This window comes from Citrus clementina, unplaced genomic scaffold (genome assembly GCF_000493195.1).
Source record: "Citrus clementina cultivar Clemenules unplaced genomic scaffold, Citrus_clementina_v1.0 scaffold_6, whole genome shotgun sequence".
NCBI lineage: Eukaryota > Viridiplantae > Streptophyta > Magnoliopsida > Sapindales > Rutaceae > Citrus > Citrus x clementina.
Genome location: NW_006262139.1, coordinates 4,231,633 through 4,252,498, shown reverse-complemented (window position 1 = coordinate 4,252,498; position 20,866 = coordinate 4,231,633). Strand labels below are relative to the sequence as shown.

At 33.6% G+C, this 20,866-nt stretch overlaps 2 protein-coding genes across 2 annotated transcripts; one reads left to right on the top strand and one right to left on the bottom strand.

Moving 5' to 3' along the window:
- Positions 1-10,256: 10,256 nt before the first annotated feature.
- LOC112097294 lies at positions 10,257-16,601 on the bottom strand. The gene is made up of 7 exons (XM_024182478.1): positions 16,426-16,601; positions 12,433-13,063; positions 12,222-12,319; positions 12,014-12,105; positions 11,690-11,911; positions 10,693-11,515; positions 10,257-10,509 (listed from the first exon to the last, which is right to left on the bottom strand). Exons 1-7 carry the CDS (start codon positions 16,599-16,601, stop codon positions 10,257-10,259), a joined length of 2,295 nt encoding a protein of 764 aa, XP_024038246.1.
- Positions 16,602-18,295: 1,694 nt separating this feature from the next.
- Positions 18,296-19,851, top strand: LOC18039183 (transcription factor RAX2). Its single transcript, XM_024182376.1, has 3 exons — positions 18,296-18,541; positions 18,634-18,763; positions 19,071-19,851. The coding sequence occupies exons 1-3, from the start codon at positions 18,406-18,408 to the stop codon at positions 19,759-19,761; spliced, it is 957 nt and encodes a 318-aa protein (XP_024038144.1). The 5' UTR covers positions 18,296-18,405; the 3' UTR covers positions 19,762-19,851.
- The last annotated feature ends 1,015 nt before the right edge of the window (positions 19,852-20,866 follow it).

The following is a 20,866-nucleotide window of genomic DNA, read 5'->3' as shown; positions in this document are numbered from 1 at the left end:
CTTGAATAATGCCCACAATGCCTTGTCTTCTCTCCAAGCCCAATTCATGATGTCTTGCATCTTGAATTGCATTTTCAATCCATATTCTCTGAATTAATCCATTTAATGCAGCTTGCATCTTTTTGGCTCTAGCTCTTGTCATTGGGCCTCCATGAATGTGCAAAGGATCACTTGAAGCTTTAATGGTATTCCCTTGATAGTTCTCATCATTCCCCCTCTCTTCAAAAGGATTCGTCCTCGAATCGTGACCTACATCTAAAGGAGAAAGATTAGAAACATTAAAAGTAGCACTTACATTATACTCACCAGGAAGATCCAATTTGCAGGCATTGTCATTGATTCGTGCAACCACTTGAAATGGACCATCTCCCCTTGGAAGCAACTTGGAACGCCTTTGTGCTAGGAACCTCTCCTTTCTCCTCAGGGTTATTTCTATATGCGGGTCTATTAGGAATGGTAGCTCCAGGGACTAAGTCTATTTGATGCTCAATTCCCCTAATAGGTGGCAAACCATTAGGGACTTCATTTGGAAACACATCATCAAAGTCCTGCAAAAGAGTCACAATAGCACTAGGCAAAGAAAAGTTAAGCTCATTAGTATGTAAACAAGCCTCTTTGTAAAAAAAGTACAACGATAGACTGTTTTGAAAAGAAAGCCCTCTTAATCTCACTCTCTTTTGCAAACAAGTTCACTTGCTGCCTCTCTTTTCTCTCAACAATATTTTTTTCTATCTTTTCACTTATTTTTCTCTCAATCTCTCTTTCTTTTGTACTCTCATTTTCTTTTTTTGTATCACTCTCTTTTTGTATTGACATTTGATCCTCATACACTTGCCTAGGTGTTAATGGTGCAAGAGTGATTTGCTTTTTATTCATTACAAAAGAATATCTATTTAAGTAACCATCATGTGTCACACGCTATCATATTGCCAAGGTCGCCCTAAAAGAATGTGTCCAGCATGCATGGGTACTACATCACATAGAACTTCATCCTTGTATCTCCCAATAGAGAATGAAACCAACACTTGTTTATTTACTTTAACTTCCCCACAATCATTTAGCCATTGTAGCTTATATGGCCTAGGATGTTTCAAAGCTTCCAAATTCATTTTTTCAACTAAACTAGTGCTAGCCACATTAGTACAACTTCCACCATCAATTATCATACTACATACCTTGTCTTTGATGTGGCATCTAGTATGAAAGATGTTATCACGTTGTACTTGTGCATCTTCTTTTACTTGCACGTTGAGAGCACGCCTAACAACCATCAATTTACCATCAACAGGATACTCTACACCATCATTAGCATCCTCCAAAGGTGGCATACATCATATAATTCACTCTCGGTTTCAACATCTCCATCATCCCTCAAGATCATTACTCTCTTATTTGGGCATTGAGATGCAATATGACCTGTCCCCAAACATTTAAAACACTTAATATCTCTATTTCTAGAGTGTTGGGAATCATATTTACCTTTATGATCCTTGAATGGCTCAATCTTAGGCTTTGAAATAGCCTTTTTATCTTTGCTCCATTTTGACTTCCATGAGGAAGATGAACCCAAATTGGTTCTAGTGGAATCTTTATTTTTCAGTTGTCGTTCCACTTTCATGGCCATGTGAACCATGGACCAGCACAAACAAAAGCCGTCCAACAACTAAAGGTGATAGCCCAGTCACCTCCTCCTCTTAAAGATCTTTTCCCATGAACATTCCTTTTTCTTTAGCCTACTAGATCCAAGACTTTGCTAAGAAATTCCTTTACAGGTATTTTTTCAATGTTCACAGTAAGACTCCAAATCATTTTCCTACACTATGTATGGAAAGCCTGTTTCTCATAGGTCTCACACTGTCTCACTTGTCCATCTCAGAAGACGAGTTATGGTATATGTGGTGTCTCACAACCTTGTATACATCAGTCACATCTGTTCCACAAACATCCACCACACCTCCTGCTTGCTAAGCAAGAATGTTCTCAGTTGCTCCATCAAGGTCTTATTGAACCTACTGATTCAGATTGGGCTTGTCTTGTCTTTTACTTTTCCTTTTTAGTTTTGGTGTGGAGTGCTTCAATCATTTTGCTTTTGTAAAAGATAAGGGTCCCACTTTATCTCTCCTCAGATCCAACAATTCCTCGGGATTGTTAATTATGTCCGTGATTTCATACCTAAAGTTGCAATCCACACAAGCCAGCTATTGGACAGAGGCATTTCTTGTCATCTTTGCACTCTATTCGAAGATAGGGTTTTTTACAGGCTTCAGAGAAAGATTTTTGAATTGAATACCAATGGGTTTTTTGGTAATCAATGTGGACATCTGATCAAGACGATTGCTGATTGAATCAACTCTTCAAAAATAAGTTGCTCCCTGACAAACAGCTGCTTAGCCTAAAAAACTAGTTTGGTGTAATCCACACAAGCCAATTGTCTCGCATGCTTAGAAAACAATGCCCTCCATGGGGACCAGCACAGACAGCAGCTATTTGTGGTTTCAAAGGTTTCACCATTAACTGCTCGGAAGAGTTTCGAGTGTACTGTGAAGCATCCTTCTTTCTGAAGTATCGGAGAGGTTTTAAATCAAACTTAGAGAAGATACGAGCCCCTTGAAGATGGACAAACAAGGTCTGGATTTTTGGATCTCGAGGGAGGAGAGATAAGGTGGGACCCTTATCTTTTACAAAAGCAAAACGATTGAAGCACTCCACGCCACCAAATTCCATAAACCTGTTCCTGTCATCGGATTTATTGACACTGGTGCAGACACCAGTATGATTGATCCTTCTGTCTTTTCCTCTAATTGTTGGGAAAAACACTTGAAACTCTTCCAAGCAGTTAATGGTGAAACCTTTGAAACCACATTGATAAAATCGGTTTTGGAGGATAAAACAGGACCTTTCTGATGCTCAGGATCCTTAGGCTCAAGGCAAGTGCAGAGCATACTCAGTTAAGAAAAATACCAAGTTGCCAAAAACTAGCTTTTAAATCAAACTTAGAGAAGATACGAGCCCCTTGAAGATGGACAAACAGGATCTGGATTTACTCAAACACAAACCCCAACAGTACCTCCTCCAATATTCGAGACTTATGCACCTTTCTACACACCATCCAGGCCTCCACAACCTATTTACAATCATTAATATGCTTGTAATGTCAGTATATTCATATTTAGAGTCAGCGGAAGTTCCAACTGAGTTGGTGGATAAGGAAGAGGAAGACGGGTTGGACTCTGATGGGTTGGACTCATAGACTGTTTCTGGTTCAGAAGAGTCAGAAGATGTATTCTCGCATGCTTAGAAAATAGTGCCCTCCATGGGGACCAGCACAGACAGTAGCTGTCCACCAACTAAAGATGATAGCCCTGTCGCCTTCTCCTCTCTGAATTCCCACAACTGGCCAACGCAAACAGCTTCATACTGTTTTGGCTCTTCAGGTTGCCCAGATGTGTTTTGGACAGTATGATAATGATACTGATCCATTAGGCCTTTGTCTTTTTTGGGAGGCTCAGGAGTGGCTTTTGGTGAATCTTCTGGTGGTACTGGAGAGGAAGTTCAAGATGAAGTGGCCTTTGGCTTTGTGAACTTTGAAATTATTTATTATTGGAGAGAGCAAACAATTATAATTATTATTTATTTTCTTTTAAAAAAATAGCTATATAACAATATTCTTTTAACTATTAAATATTATTAAACTCATGCACATCTCACGGCAAATATTTTTTCTTCAAATTGTTGTGTGTTTTCAAGTAAAGTTATAATTACCATTACAAGTTTAATTTATTAGTTACTAGTTGTTTTTAACGGGAAAATCATATTAAGAGCGCATCAATAGTTAAAAGATAACTATATTTAAAACATAATAATAATAATAATAATAATGACAATTAAAATCAACAAAAAATTACTTAGCAACAAAGATTTGACTAAAATAGTTGGGTGAAGGGAAAGATTTGATTAAAATAATATTAACTTGTCTTATATGAAAAGCCTTTTAGAGAAGAGTTTATTTGTTCACTATTCTATTTGCCACATAAGTAAGCAAATATACATTTAAAGAGTAAAATTTGAAGAGGCTTTTGGTGATACTCTAATTGTCGACAACTATTAACTATTATGTTAGCTTCTTGGCAACCCATTATCATCCATTGAATTTTGGTGGCCATTGACTATAATGGTATATTCTCTTTTAGTCCTATATTTTAACGTAAGTACTTGTTTAATCCATATATTCTAAAAATACATCAAAACATCTCTGCAGATAAATATATTATATTTTTACCCTTATTTTTCTTTTCTTTTACTATAATACCCTTGCAAAAATATTCTTAACATTAATTATTTTACCTATAAAAAAGTTAATTAGAAAATTAACTAATAGAACACTCAATATATTACGTTAAGGCTCACCTCTTCCTTAAGTTCTATGGAGCTCTGAAATAGATAAGAAAAAGAATAAGGAAAATTTTAAAAACGAGTTTGTTCAAAACCAAGTTAGTATGCTCTACACTTGCCTTTGTATGAAGGATCCTGTGTATCAGAACACTTGAGACGGTCTTTAGCTGTTTTCTTATCTGGTTTGGTACCCGTTTTAAGCTAAGGAAAGCTGTTTTAGGGTTGTATAACCTAGCAAAGAAAACTGGTTTGAAAAGTCTCAAGTTAACGGAGAATAAAAATCATTGTGAAAGAACTAGAATTTTCTGTTCTTATGTAACAATCTTGTTAATAATTATTTAAAAATAAATTAATATTAACTAACTTAAAGCAATGTTTAATATCCTTACAATAATTTTACTAATAATTATTTAACAAAAAGTAATTTACGAAATTAATCCTTAAAGTAAAATAATAATATAAAGTTATTTTTAAGGTTAATATGATAATATAATAATATCGTTACATGGATACTACTATAAAAGAAAAGAAAAAATAAGAGTAGAAGTGTTATATATTTAATAATAGGGATGTCTTTATATATTTTTTAAATATAAGGACAAAATGGTCACTATATGATGTCAAATTTGGCACAATTAGAATCCTCATCTCAAGATCTATGCAACAATACATTATATATGCTCGATCACCATAACTTGGTATCATTGTTACGGCTTACCACCATCATTTATACAATTAGAATCCTCATCTCAAGATCTATGCAACAATACATTATATATGCTCGATCACCATAACTTGGTATCATTGTTACGGCTTACCACCATCATTTATAGTGATGGTTATAGCGAGGCATAAATTAGTGCTATTTGATATATGTGAGTTACTGAAATAGAAACTTTAACCCTAGATTTATGTTGAATAGTAGCATTATAGTGGAGATATTTGAATAGTTGTGTGACGCCATCGACGAAGATTCTAATGTTACTAAATTTAAATCTGTGTGTGTGTGTGTGTGTGTGTAATCGTTCTTAGATATGGGCACCCTCATTTTTTTAATGTGGGCTCACTTTTAAGCCGTGCGGCTTAATAAAATTAGTAGTACTTACCTCATTGACTCGCTTAGGTGGCGGCAGTAGATCATTCCTGGTGTTGAACTGTTGGGAATTAGCAGCCATGTTAGCAATGTGATTTCGGGCTGCTTCTGGTGTCTTATCCACAAGTGCTCCTCTACTAGCAACGTCAATCATACTCCTATCCATAGGGAGTAGACCCTCATAAAAGTATTGAATAAGGAGCTGATCACTTATTTGATGGTGGGGGCAACTAGCACATAACTTTTTGAATCGTTCCCAATAGTCGTAGAGCGACTCTCCATTATACTGTCGAATTCCACAAATTTCCTTTTGAATGCTGCCAGCTTTTGATGCTGGGAAATATTTCTCCAAAAATAGCTGACGCATCTCATTCCATTTAGTGACAGTACCGGAGGGAAGATAGTACAACCATTCCTTGGCTGAATCCGCCAAAGAGAATGGGAAGGCCATTAGCTTAACTTGCTCTTCAGAAACCCCGACTGGTTTCATTGTGGAGCATACCACATGGAACTCCTTCAAGTGCTTATTTGGGTCCTCTCCTGCAAGACCATGAAAAGTAGGAAGAAGATGAATCATCCTAGACTTGAGTTCAAAGTTTGCTTGAGGGTTTGGATTCTCAATGCATAAGAGTTGTTGGTCCAAGTTGGGAGCTACCAACTCTTTAAGTGTTCGGTTGTTATTCTGATCCATTGGTTTAGGTTCTGGGCTGCCTGGCTCTGTCTTCAGGAGTAGAATGTGGATGACAAAATCGAGTTCTGAATATGATGAGGTTGCTCTAAGTTGTTCAAGTTTCAATCGAATGTCCTCTATGCTCATGAAAATCTAAATATAGAACAAACAATAACTAATTAAAATAAATAAATAAATAAAATAAAATGAGAAAAGAAATAAAAATAAAAATAATAAAATAAAACGAGTGATAATAAACAAACTAGACGCTAATCCCCGGCAACGGCGCCAAAATTTTGGTAGTGTCGTTAGGGTGCACCAAATTTAAAACCTTACCACTAGTATAAATAATTAGTACAGAGCAAGTAAGGATCGACTCCACAGAGACTATGTTAGTTATATTTATTATCAACTCTAAAGCAAGACTTAAAATAAAATAATAATAGGAATAGTAATATAAATTAATCTAACTAAAGAAAATGTCAATTATAAATAAAAAGGGGGTTTTATGAATTTTTAACTAAATAGCAAGAAATAAAGAAATTAAAACTACTAACAAGAAATAAAAACTCTAATTAAAGGATAAATAACTAACAATGAGAAAAATTTTGGTTAAAGGATCATTTGCCACCACCAAACATGCACATAATATATCAATTCTATCATCAATTTATATTGAAACTATCAACCGTAGACAACAACAAGCTCTGTTAGTCTCAATCTTTCCTTAGTGTGTCGTTAGGCAAAACAAGCTCTTCACCTAATCTCTAACCATTAAATAATTTAAAACAAGCTCTTTAAATTTAAGATAATGGAAGCATTAAGCAGAGAAAGATATTAGGTTGATCTAGGCAATAAACACACAAGCTCAGATTATTTAACCTAGATTATGTTCTCCAATCGAAATCACTAATTCCAACCTGCTACTAATGATTAAAATATCAAAACAATTACGGATCAAGAATTTTAATCTAGCAATAGAATTTATTCAAGTCATATCTAATTGGCCACTCAAACAAGACGAGAATAAAATCATAAACATTAATTATAGAAGAACATAAACAATCTCAATTAAATAAATTGAATGATAGAATTTAAATTTAATTGCATAGCATGTTTAGGGTTTTGAATTCACCCTCAACCAAATAGAAAATCTAGCCTAACATAATTAAATTAGGAATAAGAGAATTGATAAAACCAATCGTGGAGATTAATTCAAGCGGCTGCCTTTTTCTTCAATTCCCTTAAGCTGCTGATTTTTTTTTCTTCTTCTTTGCAGCTGCAAATTGTTCAGTTTCTTTTTCTGCCGAATCCCCTCCTCAATTCTACCGCAAGTCTAGCTTTTATTGTGTGCCCTAAATCCTCACATGGAAAGGATTAAAAACAAGGGAAATGGACAAACACACCCCCAACATTTAGGCAAAAATCCCCCTAACGTTTCAAAAAAGACATTTACACCCCATTTTATTATAATTTTACCATTATGCCCTTCGAGCATATAAAAAAATTATTAAATTATCCAATTTGTCTATATATTGTTAATAAAATTGTAAATAGACAAATTGGATATTATAAAAAAAAATTAAATATACCCTCATTGCCCAATTCCTCTATTTAAATTTTTATCAATAACCAATTTTCAAAAAAGACATCTATACACCTATTAATAATCAATTTTATTTAAACTTTAAACTTGTATATTAAACAATTCTCCACACGTCAATCATTTAAACTTGTACATTTATAACCAATTTTCTATGTTATTTATTATGGTATTAATAACCAATTTTCTATGTTATTTATTATGGTATTAATAACCAATTTTATTTTTAAAATTATAATTTATGTACAATTTTTTTTAAGTGTGTAGATGTCTTTTTTGAAAATTGGTTATTGATAAAAATTTAAATAGAGGAATGAGGGAATGAATGTATATTTATAATTTTATTAACAATATATAGACAAATTGGATAATCTAATAATTTTTTTATATGCTAGAAGGGTATAATGGTAAAATTATAATAAATTTGGGTGTAAATATCTTTTTTGAAATGTTAGGGGGATTTTGTCCTTTTGCCTAAATGTTGAGGGTGTGCTTGTCCTTTTCCCTAAAAACAAAAGCCAAGTCGCCACTTTTCTTTGGCAATTCATGTACAAGGCCATTTCCCTTTTTTTTTCACTTTGCTTTCCAAAATTCAATGCCATGCACGTGACTTGTTCAATTAATAAGCCAATAATTGCACAAGAATGCATTTGCCTTATTAAATAAATTATTTCCAATGCTAATTCTTCTCATTTTCACGTGAACTTCAATTAGGCCTTGGCTGCTTTGATTTTCTTCCATTTTAACTCCCATTACTTTCCTTAAATTTCCAATTAATTTCTTCTTTAAGCTCTCCTTACTTGAATATTCTGATTTAATTCCTCTTTATTCCCAAAATACACCTAAAATAACAAAATAAAAAAAACTAAGATAAAAATTAACACAATAAAAATATCATTTACTAAATTAAAAATTAACTAAAATAACTAAAATATTTAAGACCAAAACAAGAAAAAGATGGAGAAATTAATAGCAAAATATATGAAAAATATGTACTTATCAAATTCCCCCACACTTACCCTTTGCTCGTCCTCGAGCAAACTTAGAATAAAAATAAAATAAAAAGAAAACCTAAACTAGTCCACTTTTGTAGAAAATCACGATTGCATTTAGCGCATGCAACAAGCCTTTAAACCCCTAGGCGGCCCTAGTGGACGAGTTATTGTCTCGTGAGGGCTTCAGCGATGATACCCACAAACATCATTTTTTTTTAATAGCAGAAAAAGAACAAAAGACTTTAAAATAAAACTAGCCTCAAAGATTGCATAAGTCATATAGCTCAAAGAAAATTTCAAATATTATCGAAGTTCTAACTTCAATTCAATAGTCAATCTCATCTCTCTTTTGATTCTCCTAGTGTGTGTGTGAATCAATTCAATCAAAATCCATTCACAAAATCTTCAATATCAATAGCCTTTGCCTTGAACAAAGAAAAGAGTATGTCAAACTAATCTTATCATCTTGATCTCCAAATTTTTTTTTCACTCACAGGCATTTGTGTGCATTTTCTTTTGATTTTTTTTCTTTTTTTTTGTTTTTTTTTTCATAGTCAGGAGCTTTCACTCTACCCCTTAAGATAGCCTTCTTCTCATGGTAGATTATCCTCTACATACTGGTAGTACATAGGCCCAAATTACTCAAGGATAGCTTCACTCTTAAGGGTTATAGGTAGCTATTTCTGACTATGGTGCATGTGTATACGACACTGTATTGTGGAGATAAGAATCAAGACAAACAGTCATTTACTCAATCTAAAATTCTCAACTTAGGCTGCATCAATCTCAAATTTTAAGTCAAAACTATGAAAGAATTGATATTAGTGCTCATGGTTTAAAGAATCTCAATTAAGAGGAAATCAACACAAGAATCAAGTATAAACTAAGGTAATATTCAACCCTTTCTAAGAACCATATTCATTGTCAATCAATTTCTTATCATTGGCTAATATTCAAAACAATGTTGGTTTTTTTTTTTTTTTTGGGTTTTGTTCTATTTTTTTTTTTAATAAAAAGAAAAAGACAAAGCAACAAAAACTAAGTTCGAAATCCACCCCCCACACTTAATTCTTATTAAACACAAGGAAATGAGATGAGACACAAACAAAATTCAATACAGAGTGGATAAAGTAAATGAGAATGAAAAGGAGAAAGATCAAATCTGTTATGACGTGCTTTCAAAATCTTTTCTCCGGCCATTGGGTTGCCTCCCAATAAGCGCTTGGTTTATTGTCCTCAGCCTGACATGGTTCTCAAGTTTCACTCATCAATGTATGCATGTTCATAAAGTTGAGCCTCCTCTACATTGAGTGTCTGAAAGTTTTCATAGTAAGGCTTCAACCTATGACCATTAACTTTGAACTCTTTACCTTTAAGCTCCTGATCTCAACTGCACCATGAGAAAAAACATTAATAACAACAAAAGGCCCAACCCATCGAGAACGTAACTTACTTGGAGACAACTTAAGTCGAGAATGGAATAGCAAAACTTTCTGTCCAACTTCAAAATTCTTTCTCAAGATCATGAAAAGCCTTAGTTTTTTCCTTATAGATTCGTGAACTCTCATAGGCATCATTTCGAATTTCCTCTAATTCTTGCAATTGGAACTTTCTGTGTTGGCCGGCGGCATCCAGTTCCATGTAACATTGTTTCACAGCCCACCATGCTTTATGTTCAAGTTCCACTGGAAGATGACAAGGCTTACCATATACCAATTTGTAGGGTGACATACCAATAGGCGTTTTGTATGCGGTCCTATATGCCCAAAGTGCATCATCAAGCCGTAAGCTCCAGTCCTTTCTATTTGGATTAATTATCTTTTCAAGGATTGATTTCACTTCCCTATTAGACACCTCAGCTTACCCACTAGTTTGTGGATGGTAGGATGTAGACAGCTTGTGAAGGATGTTGTATTTTCGAAAGAGGGCTTCTACTGACCTGTTACAAAAGTAAGTGCCTCTATCACTGATAATTGCCTTCGATGTTCCAAACCTTGCAAAGATGTTACATTTTATAAAATCTACCACAACCTTAGAATCGTCAGTTCGGGCGGCTTTTGCTTCCACCCATTTTGAAACATAATCAACCGCAAGAACAATATAGAGATTACCAAACGATGAAGGAAATGGTCCCATGAAATCGATGCCCCAAACATAAAAAATCTCAACTATAAGAATGGGAGATTGTGGCATTTGATTTCTAGGTCCCAAATTACCTATTCTCTGACAACGATCACAAGATTTGCAAAACAAATATGCATCCTTAAATAGTGATGGCCAATAAAAACTGCTCGCAAGTACCTTAAGGGCTGTTCTCTTTGGTCCAAAATGTCCTCCACAAGCCAAAGTATGACAAAAGGTGAGAATAGAAGTAAATTCAGTTTCGGGTATGCACCTTCTAATAACTTGATCAGAACAATGCTTCCACAAGTATGGCTCATCCCACACATGGTACTCAACATCACTCTTGATCTTGGCCTTTTGTGCACGAGTTAGCTCTTCCGGTACTGTCCTGGTAACCAAGTAATTGACAATATCTGCATACCAAGAAGTAACTGTACCTACCTGTAATAACTGCTCATCTGGAAAGTTCTCATGCAATGGAAGTGCATCTTCGATATAGGTAAGTCGACTCAAATGATCTGCCACCAAATTCTCAAAACCTCTCTTATCTAGAATCTCTATGTCAAATTCTTGCAATAGAGGTATCCATCGATTAAGGCACGGTTTTGCATCTTTTTTGGTGAGCAAGTACCTAATAGCTGCATGGTCAGAGTAAACGATTACCTTAGATCCAATTAAATAAGAACGAAATTTCTCTAAGGCAAAGATAACTACTAAAAGTTCTTTCTCGGTAGTGGAGTAGTTAAGTTGTGCATCATTCAATGTACGAGAGGCATAATAGATGACATGAGGAAGCTTGCCCACACGCTAGCCCAACACGGCTCCAACAACATAGTCACTAGCATCGCACATAATCTCAAATTGTAAATCCCAGTTTGGTGGTTGAATCACAGGGGCCGATGTCAAAACCTCTTTTAACTTCTTAAAAGCTCTTTGGCACTCTTCATTGAAGTCAAACGTTGCATCCTTTTGAAGTAAGTTGTAGAGGGGTAATGCTATCTTGGAGAAGTTCTTGATAAACCTGCGATAGAAACCTGCATGACCAAGAAAAGAACGAACCTCCCTCACTAATAAATCTATCTTAGATTTATCAACTTCAATCCCCCTTTCAGAAATAACATGGCCTAGTACAATACCTTGATTAACCATAAAATGACATTTTTTCCAATTAAGCACAAGGTTAGTGTCAATGCATCGTTTAAGAACAAGTGTAAGGTTATTTAAACATCTATCAAAAGAATCACCATAAACTGTAAAATCATCCATAAATACCTCAATGATGTTCTCCACATAATTGGAAAAAAATATTCATTATACACCTTTGGAAAGTGGCAGGAGTGTTACAGAGACCAAACGGCATGCGTCGGTAGCAAATGTTCCGAAGGGGCATGTGAAGGTTGTTTTCTCTTGGTCTTTCGAAGCGATAACGATCTGATTATAACCTGAGTAACCATCAAGAAAACAATAATGAGAGTGACCACTTAACCTTTCAGCATTTGATCAATGAATGATCCTTGTGAGTGGCTGCATTTAGTTTACGATAGTCAATGCAAACTCTCCACCCAGTTTGAACTCTAGTTGGCACAAGCTTGTTTTCTTCATTCTTGACCACTATGATGCCTGGTTTTTTTGGAACTACCTGCACAGGACTCACCCATTTACTATTAGAAATGGGATAAATAATCCCCACATTAAGGAGTTTCAGTGTCTCCTTTTTTACGACTTCCATCATTGGTGGATTAAGGCGGTGTTGTGCATCTCTCGTTGGTTTAGACCCTTCCTCTAGCAAAATGCGATGTATACACATGGAAGGACTAATTCCCTTAATGTCGGCAATGGTCCAGCCAATCGCCGTCTTGTGATCCCGAAGCACCCTAATTAACTTTTCTTGTTGAACTGGGGTGAGGGTTTTAGTAATTATGACTGGAAGTGTTTCATTCTCACCCAAGTAAATATATTGCAGGTGTTCTGGGAGTGGCTTAAGTTCTAAGGTAGGTGCTTGCATAACTGAAGGTAAAAGTTTCTCGTTTAATAAAGGCAATTCAAGATAAGAAACATTATACCCATTGGTGAGTAATGGGACTGCTCCATCTAAGATCGTTGGCTCTATCTTCGGGAGTGGAATGTGGATGGCAAAATCAAGTTCTGAATATGATGAGGTTGCTCTAAGTTGTTCGAGTTTCAATCTAAATATAGAACAAAAAATAACTAATTAAAATAAAATAAATAAATAAAATAAAATGAGAAAAGAAATAAAAATAAAAATAATAAAATAAAACGAGTGATAATAAACAAACTATACGCTAATCCCCGGCAACGGGGCCAAAAATTTGGTAGTGTCGTTAGGGTGCACCAAATTTAAAACCTTACTACTAGTTATATTTATTATCAACTCTAAAGCAAGACTTAAAATAAAATAATAATAGGAATAGTAATATAAATTAATCTAAATAAAGAAAATGTCAATTATAAATAAAAAGGGGGTTTTATGAATTTTTAACTAAATAGCAAGAAATAAAGAAATTAAAACTCTAATTAAAGGATAAATAACTAACAATGAGAAAAACTTTGGTTAAAAGATCATTTGCCACCACCAAACATGCACATAATATATCAATTCTATCATCAATTTATATTGAAACTATCAACCGTAGATAACAACAAGCTCTGTTAGTCTCAATCTTTCCTTAGTGTGTCGTTAGGCAAAACAAGCTCTTCATCTAATCTCTAACCATTAAATAATTTAAAACAAGCTCTTTAAATTTAAGATAATGGAAGCATTAAGCAAAGAAAGATATTAGGTTAATTTAGGCAATAAACACACAAGCTCGGATTATTTAACCTAGGTTATGTTCTCCAATTGAAATCACTGATTCCAACCTGCTACTAATGATTAAAATATCAAAACAATTACGGATCAAGAATTTTAATCTAGCAATAGAATTTATTCAAGTCCTATCTAATTGGCCACTCAAACAAGACGAGAATAAAATCATAAACATTAATTATAGAAGAACATAAACAATCTCAATTAAATAAATTGAATGATAGAATTTAAATTTAATTGCATAGCATGTTTAGGGTTTTGAATTCACCCTCAACCAAATAGAAAATCTAGCCTAACATAATTAAATTAGGAATAAGAGAATTGATAAAACCAATCATGGAGATTAATTCAAGCGGCTGCCTTTTTCTTCAATTCCCTTCAGCTGCTGATTTTTTTTTCTTCTCCTTTGCGGCTACAAATTGTTCAGTTTCTTTTGCTGCCGAATCCCCTCCTCAATTCTACCGCAAGTGTAGCTTTTATTGTGTGCCCTAAATCCTCACATGGAAAGGATTAAAAACAAAAGCCAAGCTGCCACTTTTCTTTGGCAATTCACATGCAAGGCCATTTCCCCTTTTTTTCACTTTGCTTTCCAAAATTCAATGCCATGCACGTGACTTGTTCAATTAATAAGCCAATAACAATTTGGCCAAAGCCCATCACAAGAATGCATTTGCCTTATTAAATAAATTATTTCCAATGCTAATTCTTCTCATCTTCACGTGAACTTCAATTAGGCCTTGGCTGCTTTGATTTTCTTCCACTTTAACTCCCATTACTTTCCTTAAATTTCCAATTAATTTCTTCTTTAAACTCTCCTTACTTGAATATTCTGATTTAATTCCTCTTTATTCCCAAAATACACCTAAAATAACAAAATAAAAAAACTAAGATAAAAATTAACACAATAAAAATATCATGTACTAAATTAAAAATTAACTAAAATAAGTAGAATATTTAAGACCAAAACAAGAAAAAGATGGAGAAATTAATAGCAAAATATATGAAAAATATGCACTTATCAGTTCCCATATATCGTTACGCACCAAACTTGCATAGAAGTTAGAACCCAATTTTATCTCATAGAATAGCCGAGTTAGTTAAGGAAAAACACATTAAAATTCTAAGGTTTGTTCATATCTTACTCATACATCTCCTTGAATTCAAGAATATTTACACAAATTCTTTTTCGACAATTTTGCCCTAAAGTACCCAAAAATTGACTTTAAATTGTATGTAATAAATACAAATATGATAATAAACATAACATATGAAAGAAAAATACATTTTTACAAATTGTTCTTAATAAGAAACAAATTTAATTTAATATCATTAATTTGTCAGACAAATTTTAACATTTATTTGGCATGTTAATAATCTGATAATTAATTCTATCTAATATTCAATTTAACTATCGAAATTGATCAGCTAGCTTAAGAAGAATTTCTATACTAAAAAAATATGCTTGAGCCAACCTTAGCTCTTGAGCTAGCTTCGAGTATCAATTAGGCTTGTTAACTTATATATGGTATCAAAGTCAGGCTCATCTTGTGTAAGCTTATAGCACCTTTTCCCACGGTGATTGGTGACAGTTCTCACTTTGCTAGAGACTAAAGAGAGGATTAGGCTGAAATTATAGTCCTAGAGTTTTCCTTAAGTAAACACATTTTGGGTCACAAAGCCCAATTATAAGCCCATGATATGCCTTTTGCCCAAAGTTGATATGGTGCCAATATTCTCACAAAACTTTGGACAAAACAGCGTGTAGTATAAAAGCTATTGTTTGCTGCATGGAACACCACACACATGCATGAGATGGCAACAACTCGAATCCTCCACTTTCCATCTTCTTCTAAACCTCCTGCCAATTTAGCATTGGAACCTACTTTTCCTTTAGGTTGGGCCTGAGAAGATTAGTAGATTTGCTTCTTATTGCACCGCTTCGCCCACAAGCATAACTCACATGTCTTATTTTCCCATCATTACCCTCATTACTACTTCTCCGCAAAACTATAAACTCTTTCTTTTTTACCATAATCTTTGTAATAACTAAACATTTTAGTCTCTCTATCAAATGACATCCCTATCATTGGCTCTTCATCCTCTAAATTTTCCTCAATTTTCTCCAACTCTTCAAATTCAATGTCTTTTCTCCATATTCTTTATTCCTACAAAATGAATATATTTCATATTGACTGATTGGAAACAACATAAATTAGGGGTGTTTAGAATCCAATCCGATCCGCTCAATCCATCTGATCCATGAAAATTCGATCCGTATAAATCCGATTCGTGGATCTGTGGATTGGATATGGATTAAAAATTTAAAAATCCGCAATTGATGGATTGGATATGGATTTACTTTTGTAAATCCGTAAAAATCCGTGAATCCGCAAAAAAAAAAAAAAAAATATATATATATATAGTTAAAAAATTATTATAAATTTAATTAAAGAATACTATAAATGTGACATTACATAGTTACATAAGCACTATAACATATCTTAGCTATTACCCAATAATAATATTTAAATAAAAAATAATTAAATAATCAAATATACAAATATAACTTGTAAAAATTATAAAACAAAATAAAAGTAAAGTCACACGCACTAACAAAAGCAAAGTAACATAACGCCAAGTCACCAACAATTTACAAACAAAAAACCCTAAGCTTCTCCGCCGTCACACGCACTAGCAACACCCAATACTGGTTCGATATACTCTCGACACCGATTTGAAGGACGTCGGCTGCGTGATTCCAGCGAGAGCAAGCCATCTTCTTCCCCGAGTCCATCGAGCCACTTCACAATCATTGGTTCCAGCCAAACAATTGCACTATCACAACCTTCAAGATCGTCACCCGTACTTCTCCTGATTCCCATCATTGATGGTTCCATAATCACTACTTTTCGACAAGTACAATAGCTCTGGTGAAGGATCAGACTGTGTTTGGTTTCAGAAACTTCGCCATTTCAATTAATTATAGTTTTATTTGAACAATTAATCTTAGTGTGTTATGTTTTGAAACTTTAAACGTATTATTGTAGGTTTATTTGAACAATTAATCTCGATGTGCTATATTTTGAAACTTTGAATATATTATTTTAGTTTTATTTAAACAATTAATTTGTTTAAATTTTATTCAATTTTAAATTTAATTGGTAGTAAAATTATTTTTATATTAGATTTTTTTTAATTTCATTAGTTCATGGATTGGGGAGAACTAAAAATTTTTAATTCAGAAACTAATGCGCAAAATTGTGGATTAGATATGGATTAAGTTAAATCCGCATCCGATCCGCAGACATATGGATTGGATATGGATTGAGTCAAATCCGCATCCGATCCGCAGATGTATGGATTGGATTTGGATTGAGTTTAATCAATCCGTGGATTGGATTGGATTGAAAAATTATAATCCGTAAAATTGTGGATCGGATATGGATTGATGTCTAATCCGTAAAATCCGATCCGCGAACACCCCTAACATAAATTATGAAAAAAAATGTGCTATCAAGGAGGGAGACGTGTAAATTATCGCATTAGCTTAATGTTAGGGGCCGTAATTTTTTTTTTATTCTATTCAAATAATGGGCAATACAGTTTATTCAACAAAGTAGAATAATTTGAGGGAGCAAACTACAGCATCCATATGCTTCATCAAGCAATCAAATCACAACATGAAACCTTGAAATAAACATGATTCCCAAAGGGCATCAGGGGTTGTATAATTTGATTCCAATTTACAATACTCAAGCACAAGACCACCATCCATCTGTAGTTCAACAAATTGTCCTAAACAATTTAAAGATTTAAATTAGGGCAATTGAGACAAGTGAGAAATCTCACTGTTGCTGCATGGCAAGGGAGAACGGAGCTAAGACTATTAATAGTGTGAAGACGAGAGAGAGAGACCTCAGCTGGCTTGTGAGGGAGAAAGGAGGCTTGCTACACATGAGTTTTGTTGCTTCCTTCTCAAAGTGTGTCTGTTTTATATCTTCCATGAGCTTCAGATGATGAATTGATGAAGGAAATAAAAATTTAGGATTTATAATAAATGGTTGTGTAAAGTATTTTTGTTTTTAAGTAAAGTGAATATCCTTTTGAGTAATTTCATGATAGGTTATTTTTGTAATAAAATATATTTGGAAATAAAGAGTATTCAAAATGTTTTTTAGAGTACAAATAACCCCACCCTTATTGCTTACTATTGGCATATGATTTCATTTTATCAATCAAAGTATGACAAAATAATGATATTCATTTTGATTTCAGCCGAGAAAATGTTTCGAGGAAGTTATGAAGGAGGTGTGGAACATGAGCATATATATATATATATAAGCTTAACAATTGGCACTCAATATCTTTATAGTGTTAATAGTAAAGTTAGACCGGCTGAGGTAGCATTCGTTGTATTATATTGAGCCTTTGCAAAGTCCTGAGTATGGTACTCTATGACCTGGCCTATATATGATTTGAAAAGTATAGCACATCATTTTCAAATGCATAAACAAGATTTGCAAGAAAACTATACTACTCTTTAATGTTCATATAGAAAATAAGAGAAGCTAGCCTGTCCTTTGACTCTTTTGTTAATTAATTGTTGCAATACATAAATGCATCCCTAGTCTCCAAATATCAAGATTTCTGCTTCCAAACAAACAAACCAATCATTTCTCTTTGTAAGAAAAATAAAGAGAAATGGGCAGGGCTCCTTGCTGTGACAAAGCAAATGTAAAGAAAGGGCCGTGGTCTCCTGAAGAAGATGCAAAGCTGAAGGAGTATATAGAGAAAAATGGAACAGGAGGGAACTGGATTGCTCTTCCCCATAAAGCTGGTGATTACTATTGTTTATATTTTTCGTTTTCTTCCTATTTGTTTTTAATCATCTTAATTAATATAACGGATCTGGTTTGTTTGATTAATCAGGTCTGATGAGATGTGGGAAAAGCTGCAGATTGAGATGGCTTAACTATCTGAGACCCAACATCAATCACGGTGAATTCTCTGATGATGAAGATAGAATTATTTGCAGCCTCTTTGCCAGCATTGGGAGCAGGTATATTTCTCTTTTTTTTTTTTTTTTTTCAATTTTCCCTTTTTTAATTTTTCTCTTTTACCTCATTAATTTCCTTTAATTAATTTTCCTCTCTTTTTCTGGGTGGGCTGTATGAATTTTATGTACGGAGATGGAAACAACGAATTAACACAAAAAGAGCAAGCTTCCCATGTTTCACGCTTCAAAAATAGGCTACTAATTTTACTTCCCTTTTCTTTTTTTGGGGCTTTATTTTTATATGAAATTGTATGCATGGGAATTAAGTTTAAATCTCAGTTTTAGATTTCTTGTTACACAAAAATTGCAGGTGGTCAACTATAGCTGCTCAGTTGCCAGGCAGGACTGACAATGATATCAAGAACTACTGGAACACCAAACTCAAGAAGAAACTCATAGGCATAGTCAATCAACAATCTCAAATAAAAACTCACCAAGCTGCTGTTTCAAGCTTCTCATCTCTTTTTCAAACATCTTCATCGTCGTCGTCATCATCATCACCATCACCATCACCAACAATATCATACAACTGCAACGACATCAACGCTTATTACACCACCACAGCCAGATCATTCACGGGCCTTGAACGCAATTCATCATTTTCAAACAGTCTGTTATTGAGCAGCAATTCTTGCATCACTGCTCAGCATCAAGTAAAAGAAAAAATTTTCATGTTTGGAGGCGATCAAGCTAGTTTCAGCTCTTCAGATGGAAGTTGCAGCAACCAGCAGATAAGCCATGGCAAAGAATTTGATTATGAATACTATGGTGGTAGAAATAATAAATGTGAACAAATGGGCTTGCAGAATAACTTGTTTTATAATGGGGTTGAAGGAGACAACAAGTTCATGATTTCAAATGTTGAAACTCCGTTGGATTATGGACTTGAGGAGATTAAGCAGCTTATCAGCAGTTCAAGTAGTAGCTGTAACAACTTTTTGTTTGATGAAAACAAGACAGAAGAAAGTCTTGTACTATTAAATGATGCTGACTGTGAGTAAAATTACAAACAAAAAGCTTTTGAAAATGGGTAGAGCAATAAAAAGGGCTGAATATTCAGATTTAGACTAGTTAATTTGTGAATTGGTTGTATATGGGACTTTGGTGCTTTCGATGGAAACAACTTTAGATTTGACTGTACATGACTACCGTGTTGTAGAAAAAAGTTTCATTTGTTCATTTCTGTTTGTTAAATGATGTATTGTATATAATTTGCAGCTACAGTAGTTAACTGCAACAAAATAAATGTCATAGAAATTAGAGAAGCTAACTATCGTCTAATTTCAACTTTCAAGAACTTAGTTTCGAAGTTTGTGTGATAAAATAATCTTGGGTGCCCTAGTTCTCTAATTAATCTTGATAATTTTTATTCATACATGGTAATTTTTATACATACATGGTAAGTAATGAATAAGGTTTATTATTAATTTATTATATATCAACCAATTGCTGTTTTTTGTGTTCTGATGTTATAATTATATTGTATTGTGTTGTCTTATCAAAAACTATGATTTTTTTATGAATTTTTTTTTTTTTTGTTGGAAAGGGGTTTTACGAACAATAGCTGCAGTGGGTTCTTTCGATACTTCATTAGATCATATTGTCTGAAATCATTTTGTCTCTTTTAAGTTAGTAGAAATTTGTAGTGTTTGCAGTTGTGTATTATTGTTATGCATTACTCTAACTTTGGCTTGAATGCTAAGTAATATCTTATATATTGTACTTAAATGTAGAGGTGTTTAAAATCTAATCTGATCTGCTTAATCCGTCTGATCTACAGAAATCTAATCTATAAAAATCCGATCCATGAATTGGTGGATTTGATTGGATTGAAAATTTGAAAATTCTCAGTCGGTGGATTGGATAAGGATTTATTTTTGTGAATCCGTAAAAAAAATATATGGCATTATAAAATTTAATAAAAAATTTTAATTTGTAAATATGGCATTATACTTACTAATAAATAAATAAGTTGAAATATAGTTACATTAACACCATATTATGTCTTATCCGATAATAATATAAAATAAAAATAATTAAATAAAAAAAATATAGCTTCCTAAGCAGTTAATTTTAATGTTCTGATTTAAACAAATGATTTTTTTT

Excerpts from the sequence above, each read along its gene's own strand:
- LOC112097294 (XM_024182478.1), bottom strand. The coding sequence starts at position 16,601 with ATGGAACCATCAATGATGGGAATCAGGAGAAGTACGGGTGACGATCTT. Across the intron at positions 12,320-12,432 it reads GAGTTCAAACTGGGTGGAGA|GTTATAATCAGATCGTTATC; the intron begins GTTTGCATTGAC and ends ATGGTTACTCAG. Across the intron at positions 12,106-12,221 it reads ACGCATGCCGTTTGGTCTCT|ATGTTTAAATAACCTTACAC; the intron begins GTAACACTCCTG and ends TTCTTTTGATAG.
- LOC18039183 (XM_024182376.1), top strand. The coding sequence starts at position 18,406 with ATGGGCAGGGCTCCTTGCTGTGACAAAGCAAATGTAAAGAAAGGGCCG. Across the intron at positions 18,542-18,633 it reads TGCTCTTCCCCATAAAGCTG|GTCTGATGAGATGTGGGAAA; the intron begins GTGATTACTATT and ends TTGATTAATCAG. Across the intron at positions 18,764-19,070 it reads TTTGCCAGCATTGGGAGCAG|GTGGTCAACTATAGCTGCTC; the intron begins GTATATTTCTCT and ends CAAAAATTGCAG.